At 35.2% G+C, this 12,357-nt stretch overlaps 1 protein-coding gene across 1 annotated transcript in view; it reads left to right on the top strand.

Moving 5' to 3' along the window:
• The window catches only part of CUBN (cubilin), a 309,569-nt gene that overhangs the window by 62,770 nt on the left and 234,442 nt on the right, over positions 1-12,357 (top strand). Inside the window, exons 18-22 of the mRNA XM_008002385.3 lie at positions 2,227-2,371; positions 2,591-2,769; positions 5,433-5,598; positions 5,922-6,138; positions 8,540-8,670. Of these exons, the coding sequence (XP_008000576.3) occupies positions 2,227-2,371; positions 2,591-2,769; positions 5,433-5,598; positions 5,922-6,138; positions 8,540-8,670 (838 nt within the window). The remainder of the gene's footprint in view (positions 1-2,226; positions 2,372-2,590; positions 2,770-5,432; positions 5,599-5,921; positions 6,139-8,539; positions 8,671-12,357) is intronic.

The raw sequence follows: 12,357 nt of genomic DNA, 5'->3' as shown, positions 1-12,357 counted from the left end.
TGCTGTCACCAGCAGAGGTCCTGACATTTATTCATGCCTTGATAATGCTAATGAAGTGAATGAATTAATATTTGGATGGCTAGATCCTTCAGAATAATTTTACTGAACAGCGGAGGTATGCATATCCATTGAATAATTCCTACCCATAGTAACAAGCCTCCAGTGTTTCACCTCTAAAAATGTCCAGAATAACAACAGCTATCCTTAGTCAATATTTTCTGTTACCAAGCATTTGGCTAAGGAATTCTCACTATTGTTTCAGCTGTTTGCTTTAACAACCCCATGAGCTTAGAGTAACTTGCTTAAGGTTATTAAGTGAGGTGGTTTGTAAGTGACAGAGGTAGATTTTGAACCCAAGTCCATGGACTGTTTTCATGGCCACTATACTATAAGAGCTGGCTATTGGGCCAGGCGCGGTGGCTCACGCCTGTAATCCCAGCACTTTGGGAGTCCGAGGTGGGTGATCACTTGAGGTCGGTAGTTTGAGACCAGCCTGACCAACATAGAGAAACCCTGTCTCTACTAAAAATACAAAATTATCTGGGTGTGGTGGCGCATGCCTGTAATCCCAGCTACTCAGAGGCTGAGGCAGGAGAATCGCTTGAACCCAGGAGGCAGAGGTTGCGGTGAGCTGAAATCGTGCCATTGTGCTCCAGCCTGGGCAACAAGAGCAAAACTCCATCTCAAAAAAAAAAAAAAAAAAAAAAAAAAAAAAAAAAAAAAAAAAAAAGCTGGCTATTGATTTAAAACCAGTAGTCTATCATATGAAGGAAATTTCTTTTTTCTTCTAATAAAAACAGGAATGCTAACAATGTTTTTTGAATTTATGGGGCTATCATATGGCTTACCTTATTTGATCTACTGAGGAAGTTAATTTATAGTTTATAATGTCTAACCTTTCTTGCACTATTATTATTCCCATATTTGATCTGGTATATAAGCTGGCAATGGACTGTGAATTTAGTTTTCTAGAACTGTGTTTAGGATTTATGTGTCTATATTAATAGGTGGCATCAGTCTATAGTTTTTATTTCTATAATCTATGTTGGGATTTGGTAACAGCTTTCTGACAAAAATTAGTTGGAAATTATTCTATGTTTGAGGAAGGCTTAGAATAAATTATACATGGGAATTATCTCTTCCTTAAAAGTTTAAAAGAATGTACTAAGTAGAGCATCTTATGGGAGATTTTTCTTTTTGGGGGTTGAGGGTGCAATGGGAATAATTATTTGATAATGTTTTCAGTTTTATTCATGACTTATGTTTGTTCAAATCTTATTTTTCTTCTCCCTCAGATATTTTAATGTTATACTTTTTCTGAAAATAACCCATTAAAACATTCAAATATATTAGCATAGAGTTGTACATAGATTTCATGTTTAAAAAAATTCTTAGTATCTGTGTCTTTGTCATTTTTAATTTTGTATATTTGTGCTTATATTTTATTTTCTTATTAGACTTGCCAGAGATTTGTCTTTTATATCCCCACTCATAACCTTCCTCAAAAAAACAGTTCTCGAATGTATTTATGAATTCTACATTCTTTTGTATTTCATTTATTAAGTTTTGCTCTTATTTTTATTATATTCTTCCTCATTTTAGGGATTTTTTTCTACCTTAAAAAAATTGTACGTAGAGCTGGGTCTCCCTATGTTGCCCAGGCTGTCTCCAATTCCTGGTCTCAAGGGATCCTCCCACCTTGGCCTCCCAAGGTGCTGAGATAATAGGTGTATGCCCCCGTCCCCGGCCTTTTTTCTAAGTTTTTAAGTTGACTCCTTACATTCTTTTACTTTCTCTCTTTCATCAACTTTTCTTTTTTTCCTTTTTTCTTTCAATGGCAAAAGTAGTTTAGTCCATAACTTTCTTTGATTGCAGATTTGGCTAACACGTGTGTTTTTTCATAGGTAATATTCTCATTTTTTGTTGTTTTCCAAGTAGTCTAAATTGTGAATTTATTTCCTCTTTGATACTGTGAAAATTATTAGGAGAACATTGTTTAAATTCTTATGCTTTTGGACTTTATTGGCTTAAGATTTTATCAGCATTTCATGTTATTGCATTGTGCTTAAAAATGACCCACTGCTTTCGAAAATAATAGAAATATGTAACTCAAATTAGATTATCATTCATTTTGAATCTGCCGTTTTTTCATCTCCAAGTAATGCCACCATTGCCGACGTAAGTGTCTTGGTTAGAATTACATCTCTATTTTATTTTTCTCTTTAGGTTCGAGATGGTCAAATCTTACTTGGAAAAGTCTGTGGCAATGGAACCATCTCTCACATTAAATCCATTACTAATAGTATCTGGATCAGGTTTAAAATAGATGATTTTGTTGAAAAAGCTAGTTTCAGAGCTGTTTATCAAGTCGGTAAGGAAACATTTAATTTTTAAATGTCTGATTTGCCTGATTGTAATATTTTAATTCTTTGAAATAATTTAGTCATTTTATGTCCTCAAGTGTTAAGTGGAAAATATTCTCATAGAAATGTTATATTCAGTTATCTCCTTAGGCAGTATTAGATTTTGCAATAAAATTGAGATAACATTAATGTTTGGACAAACACTACTATAATTTTTATGCTTACAGCTTGTGGGGGTGAATTAACTGGAGAAGGGGTCATTCGCTCGCCTTTTTTTCCTAACGTATATCCTGGAGAAAGAACCTGTACATGGACCATCCAGCAACCCCAAAGCCAAGTCATTCTCCTCAACTTCACTGTCTTTGAAATTGGAAGTTCTGCACACTGTGAAACAGATTATATTGAGGTAAGAGGGATAAAATCTTTGACTTTGTATTTGGTTGTATATTATAAAAAATATTATGGGTTGTTGTCTTCAAATCTGTTACAGGAAATGAAAGTAGTTTATATAGACCAATATGTCTTATGGATATATATGTAAAAATCCTCAACAAAATACTGGTTCAGTGAATCTAGCATAAAAAAGAGGATTTATATACCATGATTAAGTTGGATTTGTCCCGAGAATTCTAGGTTGATATAAAACCCCAGAATCAGTTAATGTAATACATGGTACCAATAAAATAAAGAACAAAAACTCCAGGATCACCTCAACAGATGTGAGATCTGGATTTTGCGAGATTTGACAAAATTCAACATCTTTTCATGATGAAACAGGAAACAAACTAGGAATAGAAGGAACCATCCTTAATCTGATAATGGACATTCATTTAAAAACACACGTGTAACATCATATTTAATTATGAAACACTAAATGCTTTGCCCCTATGGTCAACAAAAGTCAAGGATGTCTGTCTGTTCTCACTGCTTCTATTCAGCGTTACACTGGAAATTCTAGCTAGAGCAATTAAGTAAGGAGAAGAGAGAAAATGCATCCAGAATGAAAGGGAACGAGTAAAACTCTCTCTATTCACAGATAACATGACTTTGTATATAGAAAATCATAAGGAATCCACACACATAAAAAAACTATTAGAACTAAGCCATTCAGCAAGTTGTGGGTTATGACATCGAAATATAGAAATCTTTCTTTTTCTGTACACCAGCAATGAACAATTTGAAAATGAAATCAAGGAAACAATTCCATTTACAATAGCATTAAAAATAATAAACATCAAGGAATACAGTTTTAAAAATAAGTGTAACACTTGTTCTCTGAGACTATAAAACATCCTTGAAGGAAATTTAAAAAGACCTAAATAAATGGAAAGACATTTCATGTTCATGGATTAGAAGACAATATTGTTAAGATGGTAATACTCCCTAAAGTGAACTAAAGATTCAATTCAATCCCCATAAAAATCACAGCTGGCTCTTTCAAAAAAATGCATAAGCTGATTGTAAAATTCATATGAATATGCAAGGGAACCAGAATAACCAAAATGTTCTTGAAAAATTACAAAGTTGAAGGATTCACACTTCCTGATTTCAAAACTTAGAACTAAGCTACAATAATCAAGACAGTATCTTATTGAAGTAAGGATATCAATATAGATCTATGGAATACAATTGCAAGTCCAGAAGTGAACACATACTTTTATGGCCAATTGATGTATGAAAATGATGCCAAAGCATACCAATGGAGAAAAATCATTTTTTCAACAAATAGTGCTCAATAGCCACATGCAAAATTATGGTGCTGGACCCCTTCCTCATAGCATATGCAAAAATTAACTAAAAATGGATTATAGACCTAAATGTTGGAGCTAAAATCATGAAACTCTTATGAGAAAACATAGGAGTAGTCTTTATGCCCTTCAGTTTAGGCAGAGCCTTCTTAAATATGACACAAAAAGCACAAACAAAAAAAGAAAAAAGAAAAATAACTTCCTCAAAATTAAAAACAAATAACTTGATTTTTAAAATGGGCAAAGGAGGCTGAGCCCAGTGGCTCACATCTTATCCCAGCACTTTAAGAGGTCAAGGTGGGTGAATTACTTGAGCTTAGGAGTTTGAGACCAGCCTGGGCAACATAGTGAGACCCCGTCTCTGCAAAAACATTTAAAAAATAACTGAGTGTGGTGATAGATGCCTGTAGCCTCAGCTACTCAGAAGGCTGAGGTGGGAGGATCACTTGAGCCTGGGAGGTAGATACTGGAGTGAGCTATGATTGTCCCACTGCACCCTAGCCTGGGTAACAGAGTGAGACCCTGTCTCAAAAACAAAAATGCCAAAAACAAAGAAACACACCCATGGGATGGCTATAATAAAAAGAGTCAGATAATGGTGTTGACAAGGATGTGGAGAAATTGGAACCCTTATACACTCCTGGTGGAGATGTAAAACGGTACAACTACTTTGAAAAACAGTTGGCAGTTCCTCAAAAAGTTAAACATAGAGATACCATCTGATCCAGCAATTCTACTTTTAGATATATTCTCAAGGGGAATGAAAATATATGTCCACACAAAAATTTGTATGTGAATATATCTACAGTCATCATCTATAATGGCATATACAAATAGCAAAATGCAATCATTATTTTTGATTTTAAAAGTAGAAATAACTGAAGTGTCCATCAACTGGTAAATGAATAAATAAAATGTGGTGTATCTTTACAGTGGAATATTATATGGCCTTAAAAAAGAATGAAGTAATGATCCATGCTACAACAGGGATGAACTTTGAAAATGTTATACAGTGTGAAAGAAGCTATTCACAAAAGACCACATATTGTATAATCCCATTTTGTTTCAGATGTCCAAAACAGGCAATCTATAGAGACAGAAAGTAGATTAGTGGCTGCCTGGGACTCTGGTTTCAGGGGAATGGGGAGTGACTGCTGAAGGATATGAGGTTTTTTGAGGGGGGGTGACTAAGATGTGCTAAAATGGATTGTATCCTCAAATTGATTTGTACTCTATTAAAAACATTTCAGAAATAATTATTCTTGAAGCAGTTTTCAAAATTGATATACAACATAGTTGAATATATCTTCTCTAATTTTAGATTGGTAGCAGTTCCGTTTTGGGTTCTCCTGAAAATAAAAAGTATTGTGGTACAGACATGCCTTCATTTATAACATCTGTGTACAATTTTCTTTATGTCACATTCGTGAAAAGTTCTTCTACTGAAAACCATGGTTTCATGGCTAAGTTCAGTGCTGAGGATTTGGGTAAGAGATTGTCTCTTTTTATTTTCCTCCTCTTAGGCTTGTATCAGAATAAGTGAATGATAGAAATAAATTATATGAAAATCACCTATACTGTGAAAATTTTTAAAGTACACTCAAAGCCAAAAAATATATCTTTTCTAATCAACATTTATATCAAAAGTTAATTGTTATTTATTAATAAGAGAAAAATCAAGTTCTCTTAAGTGGCATCTAAGAAACATTTTTTCTTTTAATCTTTGAAGAGGTTATTATCAGAGCATTTTAATTTGAAATCCAGGTAACTTGGTTACTTGCTGTGGTAATTATAATTTTTATTTCAACAGCATGTGGAGAAATTCTTACAGAATCAACAGGGACCATTCAAAGTCCTGGCCATCCAAATGTCTACCCCCATGGTATCAACTGTACTTGGCATATATTAGTCCAACCTAATCACCTGATTCATTTAATGTTCGAAAGATTTCATCTGGAGTTCCATTACAATTGCACAAATGATTACTTGGAAGTTTATGACACTGACTCTGAGACATCCCTTGGAAGGTAAGGTTATTTTGTTTGTTTAACAATAAAACTTCACTGTTTTCCTGCTTCCGTGAAGGATCTTAAAATCGACCACGTTGTGTTATAAAAACCAGGTGAGATCCTCATGCTTCTTAATGACCATTTCTACATCACTACTCTATAGTTTTGGCCTGTAGACATTAAATTTTGACATCTTTGTATATTCATGAAGTCAAAACCAAAATTAAAATAATGTATATATCCACTACCCACAAAACTTTTTTCCTTTCCATTATAATTCCTTGCTTTTGCTCCTCACCCCCATCCATAGGAAACCACGAATCTACTTTCTATCCCTGTAGATTCATTTGCATCTTATCTAACTGGAATCATACTATATGTACAGCATGTTTTTCTGGCTTTCCTCAATCAGCATAATTTTTTTTGTTGGATGCAAAGATTTGTAGTTTTATCAAATTGGAAACATTTTTGGCCACGGGTTCTTAAAATACTTTTCTATCTTTTCTCCCCATTAGGGACTCTGATTTCATATATATTATGCGCTTGAAATTGTTCTACAACTCACTTGATAGCCTGTTCTTTGATTTCAAGCCTCTGTTCTGTGTGTTTTACTTTGGAAAGTTTCTATTACTATATATTCAAGTACACTCATCTTTTCTTCTGCAATGTTTAATCTGCTATTAATTTTACCAAGACATTGTAGTTTTCCTTTCTAGAAGTTCAATTTGAATCATTTTATATATAGTCCGTGTCTCTACTTTACACATGAATCTTTTTTCTCTAGCTTTAAAAATCTATGAGATATAGTAGTAGCTATTTTAATGACTTTATCTACTAATTCAAACATTTGCATTGTTTCCTGCTATGGTTTTATAGATTGATTTTTCCTCTCTTTCTGAGTTATACTTCCCCACGCCTTTTCACATCTGGTAATATTCGATAGGATACCAGACATTTTCAATTTTATGTTTTTGGCTGCTGGGCATTGTCATATTCCTGTAAGTATTCTTGAGCCTTGTTCTGGAAAGCAGTTAAGCTACTTGGAAACAGGTTGATCCATTTCAGTTTTGCCTTTAAACTCATTTGTTTCCTGTCTCCGAAGGTTTGTTGTCCTATATTGCTTGACCTCCAGTGTTTTGAGAGTCATTGTTTTGTCCAGGATTTTTGTTGTTTCAGGTGCAAGGTTAAATCTAGCCCCTGTTGCATTTCTGTTGGAAATGGAAATCTCCTGATATTTTAAAATTTCTTTATCTTGCATTTTATTTTCTTTATTTCTCATTCATGTTTTAAACATCTTTCTTATCTTAATCTTTCATCTTTTAAACTTTCTTCTTTTTCTTTTTTGGGAAGGTACTTAACATATCACCACTGCAAAATACAGAATGTTTGCTGAATGGCATAAACTATAATGATTGTCCTCAAATTTCAAATACACGGGCATATACGGAGGCATTTAAAATATCAATTAGTTCACCTACTTTTATTTTGATCAGGATATTAAATATTTTTTTCACACTGCAATGGTATTATACACCAAATTTTCTTTGTTTTTCTCCTTTAGCAATTAACTTATCCATTTCCTATACTCAACATTTCTTCTTTTTTTGGTTTCTATATTTGTTTTCTTTATCATTTCTTTTGGTTAATTTTACCAAGTGTGCTTGATTTGAGATTTCTATTTTATTTTCACTTCTTCTTACAGGTATTTCTCTAGATAAAAGCTCATGGCATTCTGTCTTTTATCATAGCTCTCTTTTTAACATTAATAGAATAGTTTTTCTGAGCTAAACTGTTTTGTTCACAGAAATGTGGCATGGCTGAATCATCACTCTTATCTCTTTATAAGTGAGCTGTTTAAGGACAATAGATTCCCTCTATAGGGATTACAATTCCAGGCACTGTTCTAAGTGCTTTATATACAGGATATTAACTCATCACATTCTCAAAACAACTCTATGAAGTAGGTACTGTCATCATTCCCATTTTAGGGATGAGGAAAGCAAGGCACAGGGATTGAGTGATATATGAGTTTAGATTAGAGAGATGAATCTATGATTGTATGATATATTGTCTCCCTTTGTTGTATATGTTTATTACATTTCTGTTAAAAAGTGTATTAATATGCTATATGGCAATCTAGTGTAGCTTTTACTTTCTATTTTACTAAACTTCTCATACATGACAACTCACATAGCCAGTCACACACCTAAAACCATTTCAGGGATATAATCATGAACAGGACAATCTTTAGAAGTTTGCAAATTTTTTTTTGCCTGAAATATATTTGTGTTTTAAGGTTGATGAGAGGTAGAGAACAAAACCTATTATTATATTTATATGTCCTAATTTTTGGTACATCATTTTCAATATACCAAACGTTTTAAAATACACACATCTATCCTTTCTTGGTTTGGAATAGATACTGTGGAAAATCGATCCCGCCTTCTCTCACAAGCAGTGGTAGCTCATTGATGCTGGTGTTTGTGACTGACTCTGACCTCGCTTATGAAGGATTCTTAATAAACTATGAAGCAATCAGTGCAGCAACAGGTAACAAAATAGCATTGCATACTCGGTTTTATTGACTTCATTGCAAAACAGTGCTAATAGCTAAAATGCAATGAGAATGCAACATCCCCAACGTGTGGCACACAATGAGAGCTTGATTTAGCATAAAGGATAGTGACTTAAATACCTTCCTTATTAAAAGTAGTGACTAGATAAGAATAGTGTATCAATATTAAATCTTCTCATTTTGGTAATTGTACTGTGGTTTTGTTAAAAGAATGTTTTTTCTTTCCTTAGGAACAATACACTGAAGTTTTTAGACAGTCAAGAAATATAATGTCTCCAAAGTACTCTGAATTAGTTGAGATAATAAGTGAGAATGTGTGTGTGTCTGTGTGTGTATGCACGTGTGTGTGTCTGTGCGTGTGCGTGCGTGCATGTGTGCGTATCTGTGTGTGTGTCTGTGTGCGTGTGTGTCTGTGTGTGCATGCGCATGTGTGCGTGTATGTGCGTGTGTCTGTGTGTGTGCTTGTGTGTGTGTGCGTGCATGTGTACGTGCATATGTGTGTTTGTGTGTCTGTGCGTGTGTGTGTGTGTGAGAGAGAAAGAGAATGATAAAGTAATGGGAGCAAAATACAAATACATAATAAATGTGAGTAAAAAGAATTCAGGAGCTCATTCTTGGGTCTTTTAAAATTCTATCAGAATGAAAAGTTACCAAAGAGACTGAATACTTATGTTAAGAAATTACAAAAAGAATAACAACATATAAAAATTAGAGACTACCGCATGAAATTCCAAGGAAAGGAATGGAAGATTTCTTGGCAAAATATGCATTTCTCAATTTGACTTAATGAAGTTAATCTTTTCAGCATTTTTTCCTTTCATTGTATTTTTCCTATTACTTAATTTCTCATCATTACTATGCTCTTTGCAAATGAAGTATAAGAAACAAATCCCTTTTGCAGGCAATGTCTTTGAGGTAACATGTGAACCAGAGATGCTCCCAGTCCTAAGAGCCTGTGCATGGGATTGATGAAGGAGTCATATTTCGTTAGGCTCATGTTTCCCTTGGTTGTGTTCTTTTTTAGATACTCTGAGCTTTCCTTTTGCATCATTGTATTAAAGGACCCAAATAACATCCAGCAGAGACCCATAGTAGGCATATGGTGACTATGCTTCCAGGCATTTCTCAGCCTCAGGATTACCCCAGCAGCATGGTACAATTCACTGAGCTCCCTCCAGAAAGAACTGGTAGCTTTTCCTATGTTGGGATACGCACCCTCTGACACACTTTTGCATCCTGAGAACCCCAGATGCTTATCTTTTAAAGTCCCCACTCCCTAAAATAAATAAAAGTTTAAACATCTCCCACTCAAAATCTTTACCCAATTTCTCATTTATTTCTCCTTCAGAGGGGCTGGCCACTACTCTTCATTTCAGGCAAAACTCTGCAGCAGTTCAAGTTCTATGTTTGAAACCATGGCTTTAGATTTCTCCAGAATCCTGAGTGTGAGAGAATCCATCAATACTTTTCCCCCAGGTGGGAACCTCTGCAGGAGCAGTTCATTATCCAGCTCAAGCGCAAGCACATGTTAAATGGAATCCCTGACAGTTACAATAGGCTATCGTGTGTGATTGATGTATTCACTGGACTTCATTCAGGTGGTTAACATCCAGTGACCAAAACTGGTTTCTTAAGAAATTATAGGGTGCACACAATTTTTCATGCTGCTGTAGTTTTATCTGTCTCATATGTTTGGCCCCAAAGCACACTGAATATTAGATCAGGATTTGGAGCAAGTCACTTGAACTCTCTGGGCCACAGTTTTCTCATCTGTAAAATTAAGGAATTGGATTTGGTAATCCTTGAGATGACTTCTGGCTTTAATCATCTATGAACATAATTTTAATTTGCTGCATGGATAAACTGGCTGTATCTTAGATAACATATAATACAGGCACGGCCTCCTGAAAATGTGGAAATCTTTGTAATGATATGCAAAGTAAGACAAACCTTTGTAAAACAATTCTATTGCCACCCTAGCTTGTAAGGCAATATTTTGTGCAGAAAGAACCAAGAGCGGTTAAAATAATTGGACAGGGAGGATATTAGATTTTAGTTGTAAAAGTTTTCAGAAAGACAAGATACAGGTAAAATAAAAATGAGTCAGGAAAAGAGATAGAAGCAAACTGTATGGCAAAGGAAACTATAAAGAAGAGCAGAAGAAAAAGCAAGTGATAAAAGCAAAGGGGAGGCAGCGTTTTCATAGAAACTCAAAAGATTCTCCAGCCAGCTTCCCTGTGTGATAATCGTTACTTTGGCCTCTATTTGGTCTGCACAAGGCTGAAATCACAGGCTGGGGAGTGTTCGCTTTCTGTCCCTGGGCTGAGCCTGGCTGGTCACTGTGCCCGCTTGTTGTTGGATGAACTCATAGGTCTGACTAACACAGTCAGGCCATTCTAAATAGCAATCAGATGACGAGATCCAGAAAGACACAGCACACCTTCTGTTTATAATTCTGGAGCCTGTCACAGTTTCCCATAGATCAAGACATGAACGATTGGCTCTCATGTGTTGCTGAGGGGGGGCCCTGCAGCATTTTTTAGGGAAGGGCTGGTGTCAGGAGACTGAGCTGGGGTTGGGTTGGTGATGCCAGGTGGTGGGCTAGTCCTCGAAGGCAGTGGCTAGACCTGGAAGGCAGCCGGGGTCAGAGTGAGCTGTGGTGTGGAAACACAGAGATGCTAGGACTCATTCTTTTCAGGTGTCATCGTATGTTAGATACTTTCTGCAGAATAAAATAGCATCAGGGAAAAGCATCACGGGAAGCTCAGTCACTGGCCCTCATCTTACTTTACTGCTCTAGCAGAAGTTATTTCCAGAGCAGTAATGTTGGTATTTTGTTGTTGATTTCTAGCTCCTCAGCCCAACAGGTGCGAGTTTGCCTGCTGAAGTCTTTCCTGTCTTCATCTCATAAAGGTTAAGTTTCCGGATTTGAGTTCGGATACTTTTCCATCTGTAGTTTGTGCCGTGTGGCTATGATGTCAGCCCCAAAATATGTGTTTGAGAGAAAAAAGATTGGCTTCTTGTGATTACTTAGACTTCCTCCCTTGTTACTTTGTTTCTGCCTTTATCCAGATGTGCCTGGGAAAATAGAAAGAAAAGAACTAACAAGTACAAGGTTAGCAGGTTAAAACTCTTACGAAGTTCTTAATAACTACAAGACTCAGCTTTAATTTGACATATTAGATTTTGTTCATTCAAACTACAAAATATTTGAATCCTGAGAGAATGTAATTGACTAATGTTATCAATTTAAAGTAAAATTGTATATTCTATTAACATCTGTTGCATATACATTAATATATAATCCTGCTAAGAGGGAACTTTAAAAGTCTAAATAGGAACAGAGAAATGCACCTGATTCATTTTCACCTTTAATATTAGAGGAAAACCTATTTAACATCTAGTCCAGTGTTTTTCAAACTATAATTCATGACTCATTCGTGAGTCATGACATTAATTTATTTGGTTGCTACTTGTGATTGTTAAAAGTATGGAGTAGAATAGAAAGGAATAGGAGAGAAAGTATCAGAGTTTATCATACCAAGTTAGGTGTCACTTCATGAGACCCGTTTGCAGTATCTCTGCGCGCATGTATGGTTGATGTAAACGTATTTTTTAGGGTATGTCAATAAGGTTTGAAGCACACATCTATTCCAGTTACC

This window comes from Chlorocebus sabaeus, chromosome 9 (genome assembly GCF_047675955.1).
Source record: "Chlorocebus sabaeus isolate Y175 chromosome 9, mChlSab1.0.hap1, whole genome shotgun sequence".
NCBI classification, from domain to species: Eukaryota; Metazoa; Chordata; class Mammalia; order Primates; family Cercopithecidae; genus Chlorocebus; species Chlorocebus sabaeus.
This window is presented reverse-complemented; position numbering and strand designations above follow the sequence as displayed.